This window comes from Mus caroli, chromosome 6, assembly GCF_900094665.2.
Source record: "Mus caroli chromosome 6, CAROLI_EIJ_v1.1, whole genome shotgun sequence".
In the NCBI taxonomy this organism is placed as follows: Eukaryota; Metazoa; Chordata; class Mammalia; order Rodentia; family Muridae; genus Mus; species Mus caroli.
The window spans coordinates 83,884,123-83,899,648 of NC_034575.1; the positions used below are offsets into that span (position 1 = coordinate 83,884,123).

Here is a 15,526-nt window from a genome sequence, read left to right on the forward strand (position 1 = left end):
AGAGAGAGAGAGAGAGAGAGAGAGAGAGAGAGAGATTCTTCTTTGAATCTACTATGGAAACCCTGTGTGAGAGCAGTCACAGAAGGATATCATGTGCAGAGAGCACCAGACAGGGTGTGGCAGGAACCAGACAGATCCATCTGGAGTGGAGGCAGGGCAGAGCACCCTGCCAGGCCCTATGTCACAGCCGAAGACAGCTATTAGGGGCCTGTGTGGCCACCCAGTGACTGAGTCCAAAGCANGACTTTAAGCTGAGTCTTTGCTACACATCAGGACCCTCCTGAGACCACACCNCTGGGCAGCATGGGACCTGGGACTCCTAGCCTGAAGCTAGTGGGAACATCTGAAAGGTCAGTGCCAGGGCAAGTGGTTATGCCTTGGGCACAGAGATTCAGCTCAGGCTTGGAACAGGAGCTTCTGACTTGGAGAAGCCCATTCTACATCAAGAGTGTAAGCTGTTCAGCAGCTGGTAGAGCCACNTGGCTGCAGACAGCAGCCATGTCAGAGGTAACGGACCCAGCAGCTTGTGTCGACCACTTCTCTAAAGCACTTGATGGTGAGATCTATAAATGTCTAACGTGCTCTCAGACGCTAAGAGAAGGCCAGCAGGACCCACTGTGCCAAGGCCACTGTGTGCAAAGGACAGGTTCTGAGTGGAGCTTTGGTGGCCCTCAGAGGTTGGCAGGTGCATACTCTGGGCCCAGAATTCATCCCTCTAGTCACGCTTAGGAGAGAACTCAGAGCTTAGAAAACATCCTATGGGCTCCAACCTGTTTCCCCGCTCCTAAGTCCAGGACTGCACCAGCTATTGCTCAAGTTTGCCCCCACAGTTTTAGCATTCCTGTGATGTGGCCAGAGGCATCAGAGAATCCTGAGGACAGACAGATTTACACCTGAACCCTTAGGGGAAGGTACTGAAGTGGTGGAGGTACTGAGGTATTGAAGTGGCCAACCTCAGGCAGATCTAAGTCTGGATTTGGCATCTAGTGGGCACAGTGGGCTATGTCACTTCTTGCCCTAAGCAGGTATTACTCAGGGAGCTGAGATGTGTCCCTTCTAAAAAGCCAGGGACTCTTGGCCTCCAGGGTCCTATGTTCTGCCTGGTGAGGTTTCCTTAGGGCTTCCAGGGATACCACTGGACCAATCAGATCCTACATTTGTAGAAACTGGAGCCTTGAGCAAAGTAATAACTTGCGCCAAGCCACACTATCAAATAGACTATCCCACAGCTGGGTTTGGAAAGACAAGCAGGTCCTCTCAGCGTCTTGGTCCTTGGAAGACAGGCTAACAGCCAGACATGCAAAAGTTCTATCAGCAAAGAATCCCCCGTGGTGACTAGAAATGACTTCAGGTCATCTTGGTGAGCTACAGGCTCATGGGTGTGTGGGTCCGGCAGCTGATTCTGATACTCATCGCCTGAGCATCTGCCACGTTACAGAACAGAGAGGCAAGCAATCTGGGCCCAATAAGAACCACAGCGCTGTTTCTTTCTGTCTTCCTCCAGCAAGAATGTTAACCCCAAGACCTTCCATCTTCAGTGAAAGGCAGGGTGTGACTCCTCCCCAGCATGACCCCATCTGTTGGTCAGGACAGAGTCCCAAAGTCACTGTTGCCCTTGGCAAAGATGTGGCCGACTGCTTCTACTTCAGAGGGCCCAGAACCAGAGGGAAGGTCTTAGGCTCCTTTCTCCAGACCAGGCTGGACAGCAAGGTACACCCACCCACCCATCCTGAAAATCAGTCTAGAGACTCCACAAGGTAAGGTCACTAGACAGGCTCTATGCCCAGAGGTGATAGACCATGCTTGAGCACAGAGTGAATACAGAAATGTTTAATGGTTGAACTGTACACTGGCTCTGACATATCCAGGAAGGCAACTTTTCATGTTTCAAAAATAGATTTGATAGAAAGACTTACATCTTCATAAATAGGTAATGTGGAAAATCTCCCCAATGTGCCTGGCACCCTTGGGCTGGCAAGTCTGCCCCTGCCCAAGCCCTGCAGGGGGGAGTTTGGCTAGAGGCCCACTGCTGGCAGTATCCTGGGACAGGGTAACCCGTTCAGTGTGAACCAGGGGTTTCAGGTAGATCCCCTCCAGTTGGGGCCTGTGTCCTTGGGGACAGACTTCCACCCAAAGAGACATGAAGCCCCTCCCCTAGTACCTTTAGTGGACAGGACCTCACTCCTGCTGCTACCACCCTGGCCCTACCAGCCCTTCTGTGGGTACTTCCTCCCCAACAGCAACAGCCTCCACCTGTTCTTGCTGTTCAGTAACTCTTCAAACAAGGGAAGAGATTAAACTTCTATTGCCCCAGAGGCCCTAGGCGGCNGTTGGCAGGCAGCCAAGCCTGCCCAGGGGAAGGGAAGCAGCTGGTTTTGTTTCTAGACGAGCATTGCTTGTGTTCTGGTCCTCAAGCCCTGGGCACCTTCTGACAAAGGCCCAAAGGTCGCTCTGAGCACTTTGGTGGGGCAGGTGCCTCAGCAGAGGGCCTGAGCCTTGGCACTACTGTTAGAAGGGACGGTTGCAGCTTCTCCATAGAAGCCANCTTCAGTCCAGGACTCAGGGCCCTCTCAGGCCACAGAATTGGGGGTCAAGGGAAGAATTCATCCTTGCTAGGATGCTGGGGATAGGGCCTGTGGCTGGGGAGGGCCCATCTCCCCTCAAAGATGTGTGCTTTGGGTCACTTGTGGGATTCCGTGCTGTAAGAAGGCAGGTTGGCTGAGAGACCTGGGATAGGGGTCATGTTGGCCACAGACATGACAGTGAGCAGAGAGATGGGCAGGCTGTGGAGACCATGGTTATCCCCACTGGCTGAGGGCCCTGGGCCTGGCCTTCCAGACCTGCACCTGGCAGTGAAACTGGAACCTGGAAAGTGAGACAGTAGGGTGGTTACAGGGCAGGGTTGGGGGAGTGCAGGGCTCAAGGAGACTGGTGTTTGTGCTAAACTCTTAGGGCAGGACTGCTCCTACATAAGGGCACAGGGCACCCAGGGATTGTGAAAGGGAAGTGAGGTTATCTTCCTGTGAATGAAGAAAGAAATAATCTTCCTGGTTGCTGGGTGAGCCAAGGGGCCANCAGTGAAGAAGCTACCTGGCCAAGCAGGGCTGACTGAGTTCTGTTCCACTCCAGGTTAGGGCCTTCTGGCANTCCTCAACTGTCCTAATGCCACCACTTTAATACAGCCCTCATGGTGTGGTAAGCGCCAACCACAAAGTTATTTCCGTACCTACTGAGCTGTAATTTTGCTAATTATGAATNGTAATGTATCTGTGTTTTCTGGTAGGCAAACTGTGATAGAGTCCTTTGAGCTCACTAAAGAGGTTGAGACCCACAGGTTAAGAAACACCGCCTTATTGGCTTCATGGCTTCCAGTCTTTGGAGGCTCATGGCCCAGGGTGGCAAGTGAGCCCCATCACCAGTCAGNTGCCATCTTGTGAAGGAAAGGGTAGAGCTCTGTTTAGGGCAAAAGGCCTCTGACCTCCCTCATCTAAGCCCTAAGTACATTGGAACCCTAATGTCCTGCTGGGCTCAGCACTGGTATCACTAAAGAGCAAGGCTTGCTGGGTAGTAGTAGGTAGCTATGGCAGGGTCAGTATCTAAACTCAGAGAGACAGACACATCCTAAAGATGGGACTTCCATTTGAACACCTGAACCAAAAACCTGGCAAACTCCCCACCACCCAGCAGGGCCATGAAAGGCTGCCTTCCTGAATGGCTCTGGAGACGTCAACCCCACAGGATCTACTCATGGAATCACAGATGCCAGATGGCTCTGAAGACCATGTGTAGTACAAAGGGCAGGCTCAGTATTGGGTAGTACCCACCCGTGGGTGGAGTCAGGCTCTGCAGGGGCGGGGTCAGGGAAGGAACCAGCTCTCCCTGATAAGAGTTTGAGCCAACTGAAACCAGCAAGCAGGACCCTCTCAACTGCATCGGGNCCAGGAAAGGAAGACAGTCAGCTGTTTCCTGATAGGTGACCCCTGTGAAAAGGTCACTGCCATGCCCCCAAAAGGATCATGACTTACGGGTTAAGAAAGCCTTACGGGCTTCATGGTCCCCAGCCCTTAGAGCCATGCAGCTCTAACCGAGTCCAGCCACAGTGATCCCCACCTGAGAGCACTCAGAGCAGACCCTGATTCCATGCCATTAGTGCCAGGCTCAGCTAGTGCACAGGCTGCCTCCTACCTGAAGGGGACCCCAGTGAGTCTAGCCCTGTTTATCTAGTTCACCACAGTTCTGTCTCCCTGGGCTGCCATGTGGCTGTTGCAAAGCGCCCTGTGGCTAGATCTCCCTAGGAAAGGTGCTGACAGATCAGAATGCTTGAGGTGGGAGGCAAGGGTAGGATGTCAGCAGGAGGAAGATGCAGGGAACAACTCCTTCTGACCCCAGCAGGAAGCACCCGTTAAGGCAGGCAGGTCTCAGGCCAGTGGGCACTCGTCTTTTTTGCTTTGAAACTGTAAGCCAGACCAGGACCACAGGGAACTAGAAGCTCTGGACAGTCGCAGGGATGGCTTCTCCACACGGGTCAAGGCTGGCTTCCATAGGGCCCTCAACCTCAGGGACACCCCAGAAGCTGCTGTTCTGTTGTTTTTGGTGCTGAGGACTGAACTTGGGGCCTGGCGTGTGCTAAGCATGTGTTCTACCCACGAGCTGCCTCTCGAAAGCTGCTCCTTTTTTCTTAAACCTCCACTTTCCTATCTCACCCCTCAACCACACTGAAAGATTAGCTGCTTTTGCAACCTGACTGGCAACATTTTGGGCCTTAAGCCCAGAGACAGTTCCCAGTTGGCCCCTGACCATGACTCTACAACTGGGTCAGTGAAAATGGGATGCTACATGGAAAAGAAAACATCTGAGAGGTCTTGGTAAGGCAACGAGCCAGGCCCAGGGAGCTTGGAGCTCCAAGCTGGCAGTGAGGACAGATGCTGATCCCACCTGATGGGCTCAGGCCTTCCCGGGACAAGGCTCGGCACCAGTCTGTGGATCTAATTGATGTGCTTTTTACACTTTGGTAAGAGGCAGGAGAATGACCTGGAAGAACCTGGGGTACCAGCCACATCCCTGGAGAGCAGCAACCCGCTGCACGTCTGCAGCAGTCAAGGCAGGAGAAGGTCAACACCAGCACGAGGTGGCTGGGCAGCACAGCCAGCCCATTTCCCACCGCAGTCTATGCTGGAGGCTCAGGCTAGTCCTGGAATGTGAAGAACATGGAGGGAGCAGGTGCTGGCTGGTGGGATGGTCCACATCCTGCCTTGGACCGATAGCCTTCTACACAGGATACCCTGCGTAGCATCTCCCTTCCTACGCAGCATCCAGGCCAGGGGTGCAGAATCCCTCTAGAGAAGCCAGTGCCCGGGAGGGCTGACTCTGAAGGGTGGGGCTTGACAGGCTGGAGACAGAGGAGGAGGGGAGGTCAGCACCCACAGCCCCAGCTTTCCACAATGTCCTTGCTGTCCAGCTGGATGTGGTCCGTGTTCTTCTCACTGAACATGGGACCTCCGTGCCTCATGATGAGCTCCGTGGCCACTCTGGTGAAGGCCTCCTCCACATTGCTGGAGTCCTTTGCGGAGGTCTCGATGGCACAGAGGATGTCATAGTGCTCAGCCAGGCTCTGCGCCTCCGCCAACGGGACTTCCCGGAAATCGGCAAGGTCTGACTTGTTCCCTGTGGAGAAAGTCCAAGGAAAACATGGTAGGAGCCACAGGTGCCAGACCTGCACAGTCCTCCCCAGCAAAGCCACACTAAAAGTCCCCAGGCATGACCCCTCCCCCAGCTCCAGGGTAGCACTGCNAGGTGTGGTGACTGACTTAAAATAGTCCTTTTTATTTTAACCTTTTGAAAAAATGTTCTGCACATGGGAGTTTTGCCTGGCAGCCACGAAGACCAGGAGAAGGAATTATATGCCCTGGAAGTGGAGTATAGGTGATCTGGGCCAAAACGTAGGTGCTGCTGGGGAAACTCAGGACATGAGGGAGCGCTCAAAACCACTGAGCCAGCTCGCCANCCATGACTTTAATCTTTTTTAATCTAGTTTTTGGAGACAGGTATAGCTGTGGCTGACTAGAACACCCTCTGTAGACCTGTCTGGCCTTGAACTCAGAGAAACCTGCTTGCTTCTGCCTCCTGAATGCTAGGATTAAAGGCGAGCACCAGCACACCCGCCACATTTTTTTTAACCATTTGTAACAAGAGTTCGCAGCTGGGCCATGGTGGCATGAACCTTTAATCTCATCACTCAAAGAGGAATAAAGAGGCAGGCGGATCTCTTGAGTTTGAGGCCAACCTGATGGACTGAGCAACTTCCAGGACATCCAAGGTTACACAGAGAAACCTTGTCTTGAAAAAAAAACCTAAAATAAATAAATAGACAGATTCATTAATTAAGAGTTCTCACTAGGTTGCCTAGGCTAGACTTGAGGTTGTTAACTATAGCAATCCTCCTGCCTCTCAGCCTCTTGAGAGCTAAGGCAAGTATAACCACCAAGTCAGGCTGCCTGTATTTTAAAGCTCTTACTTTAAGCTGGCAAGATGGTTCAGTGGGTTGAGGTGCTTGGCTGTTAAGCTAAGTAACCCGATCCAATCCCCAGTACCTACAAGCTGGAAAATAGACTGTAAGTTGTCCTGTGGCCTCCACACATGTGCTTTGGTGTGTGTATGCCCATACATACACCAGATAGATGACTGATAGACAGACAGACAGACAGACAGACAGACAGACAGACAGGTGTAGGTAGGTAGGCAAATAGGCAGACAGGCACATAGACTGATAGATAGATTTTTCTTTTTTTTTTTTTTTTTTTTTTTTAATGTTTAAAACTCATTCTAGGCCAGCAAAATGGCTCAGCAGGTACAGGCACTGTTGCCAAGTCAAGCGATCTGGTTTCAGTTCGCAGGACCCACTTAGTAAATAGGGAGAAACGACTCTAGAAGTTGTTCACTGACTTCTACGCCTGCATTGCGGTGCATCCCTGCATGCTCAGACTACACACAAAATGTAGTTTTAAAATGCAAATAAATAAATGAATAGAGTTCTTACTCTATGGAGTCTCATCTTGTTTTCTTTTTACTGCTTCTTCCCCTCTGCAGCGCTGGGGACGAAACCTATAACCTCTTGCATACTAGCAAATGCTCAACCTCTGAGCAGCAAGCCGGCCACATCGCCTCCTCTGAGCCTGAGAAGTTGCGCTGTCTGCGGACACACCACGCCTTACAGCTAGATGATCTGGTGCACACAGAGACTGCACAGCCAACCCCAGCACCCTTCATGCCTTCCAGCCTCAACCGTGAGTCTAACTTTGAAATTGACAAGGGGAATGAGTATCTGCAAGCTCCTAGTGCAGCTTCCAGCTCCTGTCCTGTCCCAGCTCAGCCCCTCTCTAGGCAGGCTTAGGAAAGAAAAAACGGAAAGGCAGAGATAAGGCTTGCTCCAGGCCCCTCCAGCCTCCATCCCTAGCTCACCAATCAGCAGCTGCACGATGTTGGAACCCGCGTACTTCCTCACATCCTCGATCCAGTGAGGCACTGACAAGAAGGTGCTCCTCTTGCTGATGTCGTACGCGAGGATAGCCCCATTGGCACTTCGGTAGTAGCTCTGGGTGATGGTCCGGAACCGCTCCTGGCCAGCTGTGTCCCAAATCTGTAACTGAAGGGGTTGACCCAACGACACATGTCAAAGGGACAGGAAGGGCAGCCCCACAGACCCATGCCCAGAACAGTGTGTCCGCTAGCCTAAAGGTGGCTCAGAGCAACAGTCCTCTGTCAGCCTTAGAAAGANCCACAGTGGAGAGATGGCTTGGAGGTTCAGAGTGGTTGCTGTGTGATCCCAAGGACCAGAGCTTGGGTCCTAGCTCTCACCTACAAACCAGGCCTCCCACACAGCTGGAACCTCAGCTCTAATGGGGCAGAGACAGGATCACTGAAGCTTGCTGGCTTCTAGCCTAGTGAAGAAAACTTAAGCCCCAGGTTCAGGGAGAGACCCTGCCACAAAGGGAATAGACAGGAAGCAATAGGAGGGTACCCGAGAGAGAGAGACAGAGAGACAGAGAGACTCAGAGATCCAGTATGAAGAAAGAAATAGCATGGGATGGGGGATGGGGACAGGGAGGAACCAGCCTGCCTCACAACTCCTCACGACAAGAGGCAATTCTGCATTGCGTCCTCCATGGACTGGCTCTCCCCTTAACCCTGATTTCAGCTGCAGATGCTGACCACCAGAGTCTGGAGGTAAGGAGTTGGCTCCAAGGCTGCGCTGAGGCTATGCATTTGGGTCTTTTCTCCTGCAAGCTCACTGGGTCCTGGTCGGATAGCTTTGGGCCTGATGAGTCCACAGCTGGTGGTGAGGAAGCTGGACTGGGCAGTGTGCCTGCTGATCCANCTTGGCCAAAGCACAGGGTAAAGGGCCTTTCTCTGCCATTTACTTCTTCATTTAACAAATGTTAATGCCCTATGGTAGGCACCCTGCTGGACTAGGCAATGGGGAGGCAGTGTGCATGTGATGATCTCTGCCAGGGTTAGCTAAAGAACAAATGGCCAAGAAGTCTCCATAGTTGATAAGAGATAGCCACTTTTAAAATCCAAGGAGACCGACAAATCCCAAGCAGAAGAAACATAATGAACTGTAGTGGACCATAGCCAAACTGATGGGGGTGGGGAGGTGGGGGGGGGAGGATGAACAGGAAACAAAAGCAAAATAGCTAAACCTATCCTTCTTCCTGGGTCACGGCAGCAAGGCTTTTGTCCTGGATGGTCACTTCCTTTTTCATTCTAATGAACGCTCAGTCAACACCTCCACAGAGTAGCCCCATCTACTCCCTCAGCCCAATTTCTTTTTCTTTCTTTTTGGACAGTGTTGGCAACTCTGGATCACACACACGCAGGCAATCATTCTATCACCGAGCTATAGTTCCAACTCAGACCCCAAGTAAACACGCTTTGCTACACTTTACAGTCTGACNTAACACAGACTCACAGACACACAGATACAAACACACAGACACAAACACAGACACACAGATACATAGACACACAGAGACTCACAGATACACACACACACACAGAGACACACACACAGACATAAACACACACAGATACACAGACACTCAGACTCACAGATACATAGACACACACAGACATACACACACATAGACTCACAGATATACAGACACACGTACAGACACAAACACACAGACTCACAGATACACAGACACCAGACACACACACACATAGACACACACATTATAACTGCCCCACCCCCTTCATATGAGCCCCATAAAACCAGGCCTATGTCTATCTGGTTTTCTATTCTCAGGCCCTAGCACAGTGCCTAGAATGAGAAGGTGTCCAATACCAATAAAAATTGGAGGACCAGGTGCCGTNTCTATCCCAGGANCCTGGCCTGTAATCAGACTCAAAGCCCCAGTTTCTGACAGCTAACTGCGGATCAATTTGAGTGTTATGAAAGCTGAGAGCCTTTTTTACTGCCAAGATCAGCCTCAAGCTGCCAAGAATACCTACCAGCCTGACACCACCCCAGTCCCTACCACTACATGGAAGCCTGGCAGGGCTTGGTGCTGCACCCTCTTACCTGCCATACCCTGTGTCTCAATCTTTCTCAGCCTGTACCTGACCTTTAGGAGAAATTCTGATTTCTGATATCTAGAGTTGTGTCCATGAGCAACTGTGGGCCAGAGCATTTCTGAGTCCCAGTGAGGTCAAAAACGGACTCCCAGAATACACATGCTTACTTAAAAATAAATAAATAAATAAATAAATAAATAAATAAATAAATAAATAATTGCCTCTCTGCTGCCACTAAGCAAGGTTGGGCGGGTGAGTCTCAGGCCCTTCTTTGGCCCTGTAATGGAAAGACTGGGAATCACCATCCTCAGTGGGGATGGGGCTCCTAATTTCTTTTAAGTCCCACACTTAATGACTCTCAGCCAATGCTGGCCCACAAGTCTCCATGAGCCCCTGATGAAGCAATGCATCTGTATCACCTAGTCCTACCTCAGTATTAGACTCTTCTACCCATCCTCCATCACCTTGGGGCAGCTCTCCCTGACGCTCACGCCCCAGCCCTAAGCAGAAGTAACTCCTGTTCCTGTCTCTCTAACAACTCATGCCATAGAACACATCTATTTACCAAGTATCCATCAAGATGACTTTAGGAGCTAGGCAAGGAACATCAGCCACAGCAACACACACACACACACACAGAGAGAGAGAGAGAGAGAGAAGCAGGGGCTGCAAGCTGCTTTCCAGGGATTCATGGCTCACAGTCCCACTGGGTAAGTCACATGGCTGCAGTAAATCAACCCTGTTTATTAGGTTAAAAACATCCCTGAAAGTTCAGTTCCAAGACCTGTGCCCTGTCCTGTCCCTCCCAATGGGAAGGGAGCCTGTCCTGAGTAAGTAGACAGTGGAAAGTTCCAGAGAAGAGAACCTTGGAAAAGTTAGTTCTCAGGGCAAAAATTGAGATGGTCAGGCTGACCCAAATACGAGTTCCTGAGCTATTTTTTATGATGTCTTGGGACGNGAGTCAAACCAGGAGGTAGTGTCTGANGGCTCCTCCTCCAACCAGCCTCCTCTGCTGTGCTGTCCTCTAGGGAGGAGCTTAACTGCAGGTTCTCCAATGCTGCAAAAGNCCCATTGTGTTATACTAACTGTCAAAAGGCAAGAATCATTCCAAGGGAAGTGCAGCAGGTGGGCAAGTTCAGCCTGCTGTTTGGCATCCTGCTTTGGAAAAAGAGGTGAGTAGGTGATGGGAGTTCCCCTGGGGCTGGCATGGCAGCCTCACAGCAAGTCAGGGACCTGTTGCTCCAGCTTCAGTAGCCAAAGGCTTACGTCTCCAGGTCCTGAGGCTAGAGGTTCACTGCTCTGGGTTTTAATTAGAAGCCACTGTAACCCTCATCTCCCACAGCTTGCTTCACACTCCTTAATGAAATTCAATATCTGGAGCGTTAGCTCCTACAGTGGTGGGTGTCACAGCTCTCGGGCCTAATGTGTCTAGGACCCCTGGCCCCTTAAGACCTGGCAGCTCCTCAGAAATCTTCAAGCAACTGAAGCTAGCAGTTTCTCATCCCTGGTTGGTTCTTCAAAGCCTTCTATCTCTCTTCGACATCTCCATTCCCACATTTCTAACCTGGTGTTCTCAGCAACNCTTCAGCCACCCTCTTACTGCTCCTGCTGTCACTGCTACCATAGCTTTGGATTCCACCCTCACCTCTTCATGTCACCATCTCATTNTACTTTACTAATGATAAGGACCAAAAGACAGTAAGAAAAGCGCCATCAGGAGAAGCCTTACATTTGAGCTAATGCTGCAACCCCAGGGTTCAGTACAAGAGAGTGTCCTGCAGCTGAGTGTAAAGTGAACTGAACTGACTTCTTATATACCCAGAAAGACACTGTGCCAAGGATATCTGCACCATCGCCGTGTTGGTGTGGTCCTTCAAACAAATCAAGGGCCATGTGTGCCTCAATCACAGGTCTTCTGCGGAGCTGCCAGTGGCATGTTCCCCCTTCTGTCTGTCCTGTGTGGAAATGGCTGCTAGAGTTCACCACGCTTGTGGTGGCAAAAGTCTAGTGCAAGCTGTTTGAAGCAGTCAAGACGGGGGTGATGGCCTTGGAGTAGGAAGTCTGCTAGAGCAGTCAACAGCTTTGGCTGCTGTATGGCTTCCTCAAGAAATCCATGAGGCCAATCAGAGCCAGCTACATGACTGATAATCCTCCACTTAGGCAGACAGGGTACCAGGCAAAGTTTAATAGCTATCAAATCATGTTGGCCCCTGTAGTGCTTCGAATAGGTTTGGCCTCCATANGCTCATGTGTTTGAATGCCTGGCCTATAGGGAGTGGCACTACTAGGAGCTAGGGCCTTGTTGGAGTATGTGTGGTCTTGTTGGGGGAAGTATGTCACTGTAGGGCTGGGATTTGAGGTCTCCTATGTTCAAGCTACACCCAGTGTGGAACACAGTCTCTTTCTACTGCCTGTGGATTAAAATGTAGAACCCTCGGCTCCTTCTCCATCACCATGTTGACCTGTATGCTGCCATGTTTCCCGCCATGACAGTAATAGACTAAACCTTTGAAGCTGTAAGCCAGCTCCGATTAAATGTTATCTTTTGTAAGAGTTGTTGTGGTCACAATGTCTCTTCACAGCAATAGAACCGCTAACTAAGACAGCCCCCAAATCTAAACTTATTTAAAGGAAAAATAAACATTATAAAAGGGTATCAATCATTATCACGATAGTTCACTGGCTGTATTTAACAGTACTTAACTCTAACCCAGTGCCCAGAGGAAAGTCTTGATCTGACAAAGAACAAGGGCAGAAAANAAAAGTAAGAACTCATTGACCTGAGGACATCGGTGAGGCAGACAAGCAGGGGTTGAGAGGAGCCAGTATCAGAGAGATATGGACATCATGTGTACCCAGAATTCCTCCCAGGCCCTCAACGTGGTTTATCAAGGCACAACATCAGGAAGACTTCAGTCCCTTGCAGCGATGTGGCTCCTACATGGGAGTTCGGGGCAATGCCAGGAAGCATGTGACAAAGGGCAGCTATGCCAGCCTTCCCCAGGTTTCCTTATCACACTCTGGGCAGTGTCAGCTCATCTCACAGCCACAATAAGAGATCAGGCCCATAATGCCTTGCATCCAGACAAGCAGAACTCAGCAGAGGGCCTAGAGNTGTCAGCATTTCCGATCTGTCACCTATCATTGTCACTGTAGGATCAATCTTTTTTGTTTCTTGGGTTGTTTTTTCCAGACTGGCCTCAAACCCTCTATGTAGCCAAAAGTAACCTTGAACTTCTGAGCCTTCTGTCTCCATTTTCTCTCAGTCTCAGGATTACAGGCATGTGCCATCATTCCTAATTATTCGGTGCAGGGGACAGAACCATGGCTTCCTGCATTGCAGCATGTCCAGCCACAAGATTACTCCTTCCATCTTCAGTGTCACAGGAGTTGTATTCCCAGTCTGCAGCCCTAGCCCCTCACTGTGTGCAAGGCAAGGAAAGTTTTTTCAGTAAATCTCTTCAGTGAGTTACATCTCCCACAAGCATCAAACCCTTGCCTGAATGTCTGTGAGGCGAACAAGTCCCTGCCTTCTTCCCTTCCTGGAAGCTCCGACCACCCACCCACCACTAGCCATGGGGCCATAGCACCAAGANCCTGGAACACAGGATCCTTGGGCACCTGGCCCAGTTCAGATGGGCACCACCGAANCAGGANGACACCCAATAGAAGGGGCTGTCAGTTCCTCGTGAGACTGTGCCTATCAGAAGAGCTTGCTGTGGCAAGAATGGCATTTTTAAAGTGAAAGCCATGAGTTCTGCCCTCATTGGCCCTCAGGGTCTCCACAGGTAAGTCTCTAAACTCAAGCTCTCTCTATTACCAGGTAAGGTGATGTTTGTTTGTTTGTTTGTTTGTTTGTTTTAAATGGTGGGTGTGAAGTAAGATGGGACTATGTGCACACTAAACAAGTTGCTCTACCCCGAGCTGCATCCTCTGTCTCCTGGGCCTTCTTATTTTTCCTGACACCCTCAGTCCAATGCACCACATCACAGGCTCAACTCTTCCCACCTCTTCGCCACCCTCCCTGTGCCCTGCCACTCTGGTACTAAGAAAGTGACACCAGCTTGGGATCTTAGCTTGGCCTTGGGTCCTTCGGCTCTCCTCCATATCAACCTCAGAACNCAGTGCCCGGCTGTCTTCCAGGCCTCCCAGAAAAAGCTGACCACTTTGTTTCCTGCTGCCCTCAGAAAACAGTGGACACGATGCCTGCAGGATCACGCTGGCCTGGAGCAATCCATGGCCTCATCTCTCCCTACCCTCAAGCTGTATCCACGCCTTTCGGCATGTTTCTATGGTCTGGCATGCATACAGCCATGGCATCTGAACCCCCTTTGTCCCCCCTCTTTAGGAATGAATACTCCTCCATTTTCCAATGCCTCCCTCAACTCTCCTGTCTCCATAGCCCTGGACAAGGAGGACTGCTGCTTCCTCTGGGCTTGTCCAAGCTCGCGACATACATCCCCATGTGTCCGCAGCAGCTATAGCCACCACAGGGCCCTGCACTATAGTAGCTATCTTCACTATCAACACTCTGTCCTGCTATGGCCCTGTTGGCACCAAGTGTGTCCACTGTCTGGCTCAGCATTCTAGACACTACAGTGACAGAATTAAGTACCAGGTGCTGTCTGAGATGGGGCCTGAAGGAAAGAGACCATCTCTGCTNTACCTTTGGCAAACAAGTCCTGCCTCAGTTGCTCAGAATGGGCTGACTGCTCTCAACACCCCTTCTTCCCTTCCTGGAAANTTGGACCAACCACCTACAACCAGCTATGGGGTCACAGCACCAAGGGGAGAACTGGAACACAGCATCCCTCCCAGGTGCCTGGCCCAGTTCAGCTGAGCATCACGGAACCAGCACTCCCAAGAGAGTTGCCCTCTTCGGGACTTGGACCACTGACTGAGAGAAGGCAGGTAGGTACTNATGGAACCAGGACCAAACCATGAGCCAGTCAATTCAGAGCTGCAGTCCAAGCCTCTAGTCAACAAGCACAAGAATCCACAGAACACCAGCTAGGTCCCGCGCAGCTTCCCCAGAGCTCTTCTTACGTCAACCACCTACTGCCCCATCAACAGCCTGAAACCTTGGAAAGGTTTCTTTCCCTTCAGAGCTTGGAGTGAAACCTTGGGCCATGAACAGGCTAAGCACAGACTCTAATAAGCAAGCTACCCCAAAGGCCATGGCTCTCAGCATTGCCAGGAAGCAGTCGGAACTACAGAGTTAGGAGTTTACCCTGGCACTTCAGGAATAAAATTATTTTTCTGTGTGATTTCTTCTATGTATTTCACAGAAATTTTCAGGTACTTCCTCCNATTTTTTTTCTACATATTTCAACTAAAAACAGAGCAGATATTAACAAGTCATAGTTACCAAACTGATATTTATTCTGACCACTGTAACTAATGGCGGGGGAGTGGGGAGTGGGGTGGGGTCATGAAATTAGTATCCCTAAGTGAGGAGGGAATCCGTTTCTCATTGAAACTATACAAAGAGTGTTTCTAACTTTAAAACCTACTGTGCTGGAAATTCAGGTCAGTGGTAGACTTCTTGTGTTCTGTAGCATGGGCCCTACACTCAATTCCCAGCACTGCAGAGTTTAGTTTTCAAAAAAAGTAATTTGGGAGCTGGCAGAAGAGCTTATGTTAGGCCTTGTATTTGATCCTCAGCACCAAAATCTCACCCAGTTTCTACACCCCCTCGGCCATACCAATGGCAATCAAGCAGTTAGCTAGCATGCAATGACAAGCATTCTTTCAGGAGTCAGTTTAGCAGCCTCATAGACAGCAAGCTGCCCCCCAGGGTCTGCCCTCCCTTATGCTGTTACAGTCTGAGTATTAGGTATCCCCAAGGCCCATGTGTTAATTGGCTGGTGACTGGCTTGTGGCACTAATGGTAGGCAAAAGAATTTTAGAAAGTGAAAGTGGAACTTGGTAGAAGGAAGTTGGATCACTG

The 15,526-nt window shown here is 50.5% G+C and overlaps 1 protein-coding gene across 2 annotated transcripts in view; it reads right to left on the bottom strand.

Moving 5' to 3' along the window:
• Positions 1 to 1,810: 1,810 nt before the first annotated feature.
• The window catches only part of Rab43 (RAB43, member RAS oncogene family), a 22,734-nt gene continuing 9,018 nt past the window's right edge, over positions 1,811 to 15,526 (bottom strand). For both annotated transcript variants that reach the window (XM_021164034.1, XM_029478413.1), the window contains exons 2-3: positions 7,459 to 7,642; positions 1,811 to 5,664 (exon numbers count right to left, since the gene is read on the bottom strand). In XM_021164034.1, coding sequence (XP_021019693.1) covers positions 5,414 to 5,664; positions 7,459 to 7,642 — 435 coding nt within the window. In that variant the 3' untranslated portion in view covers positions 1,811 to 5,413. The remainder of the gene's footprint in view (positions 5,665 to 7,458; positions 7,643 to 15,526) is intronic.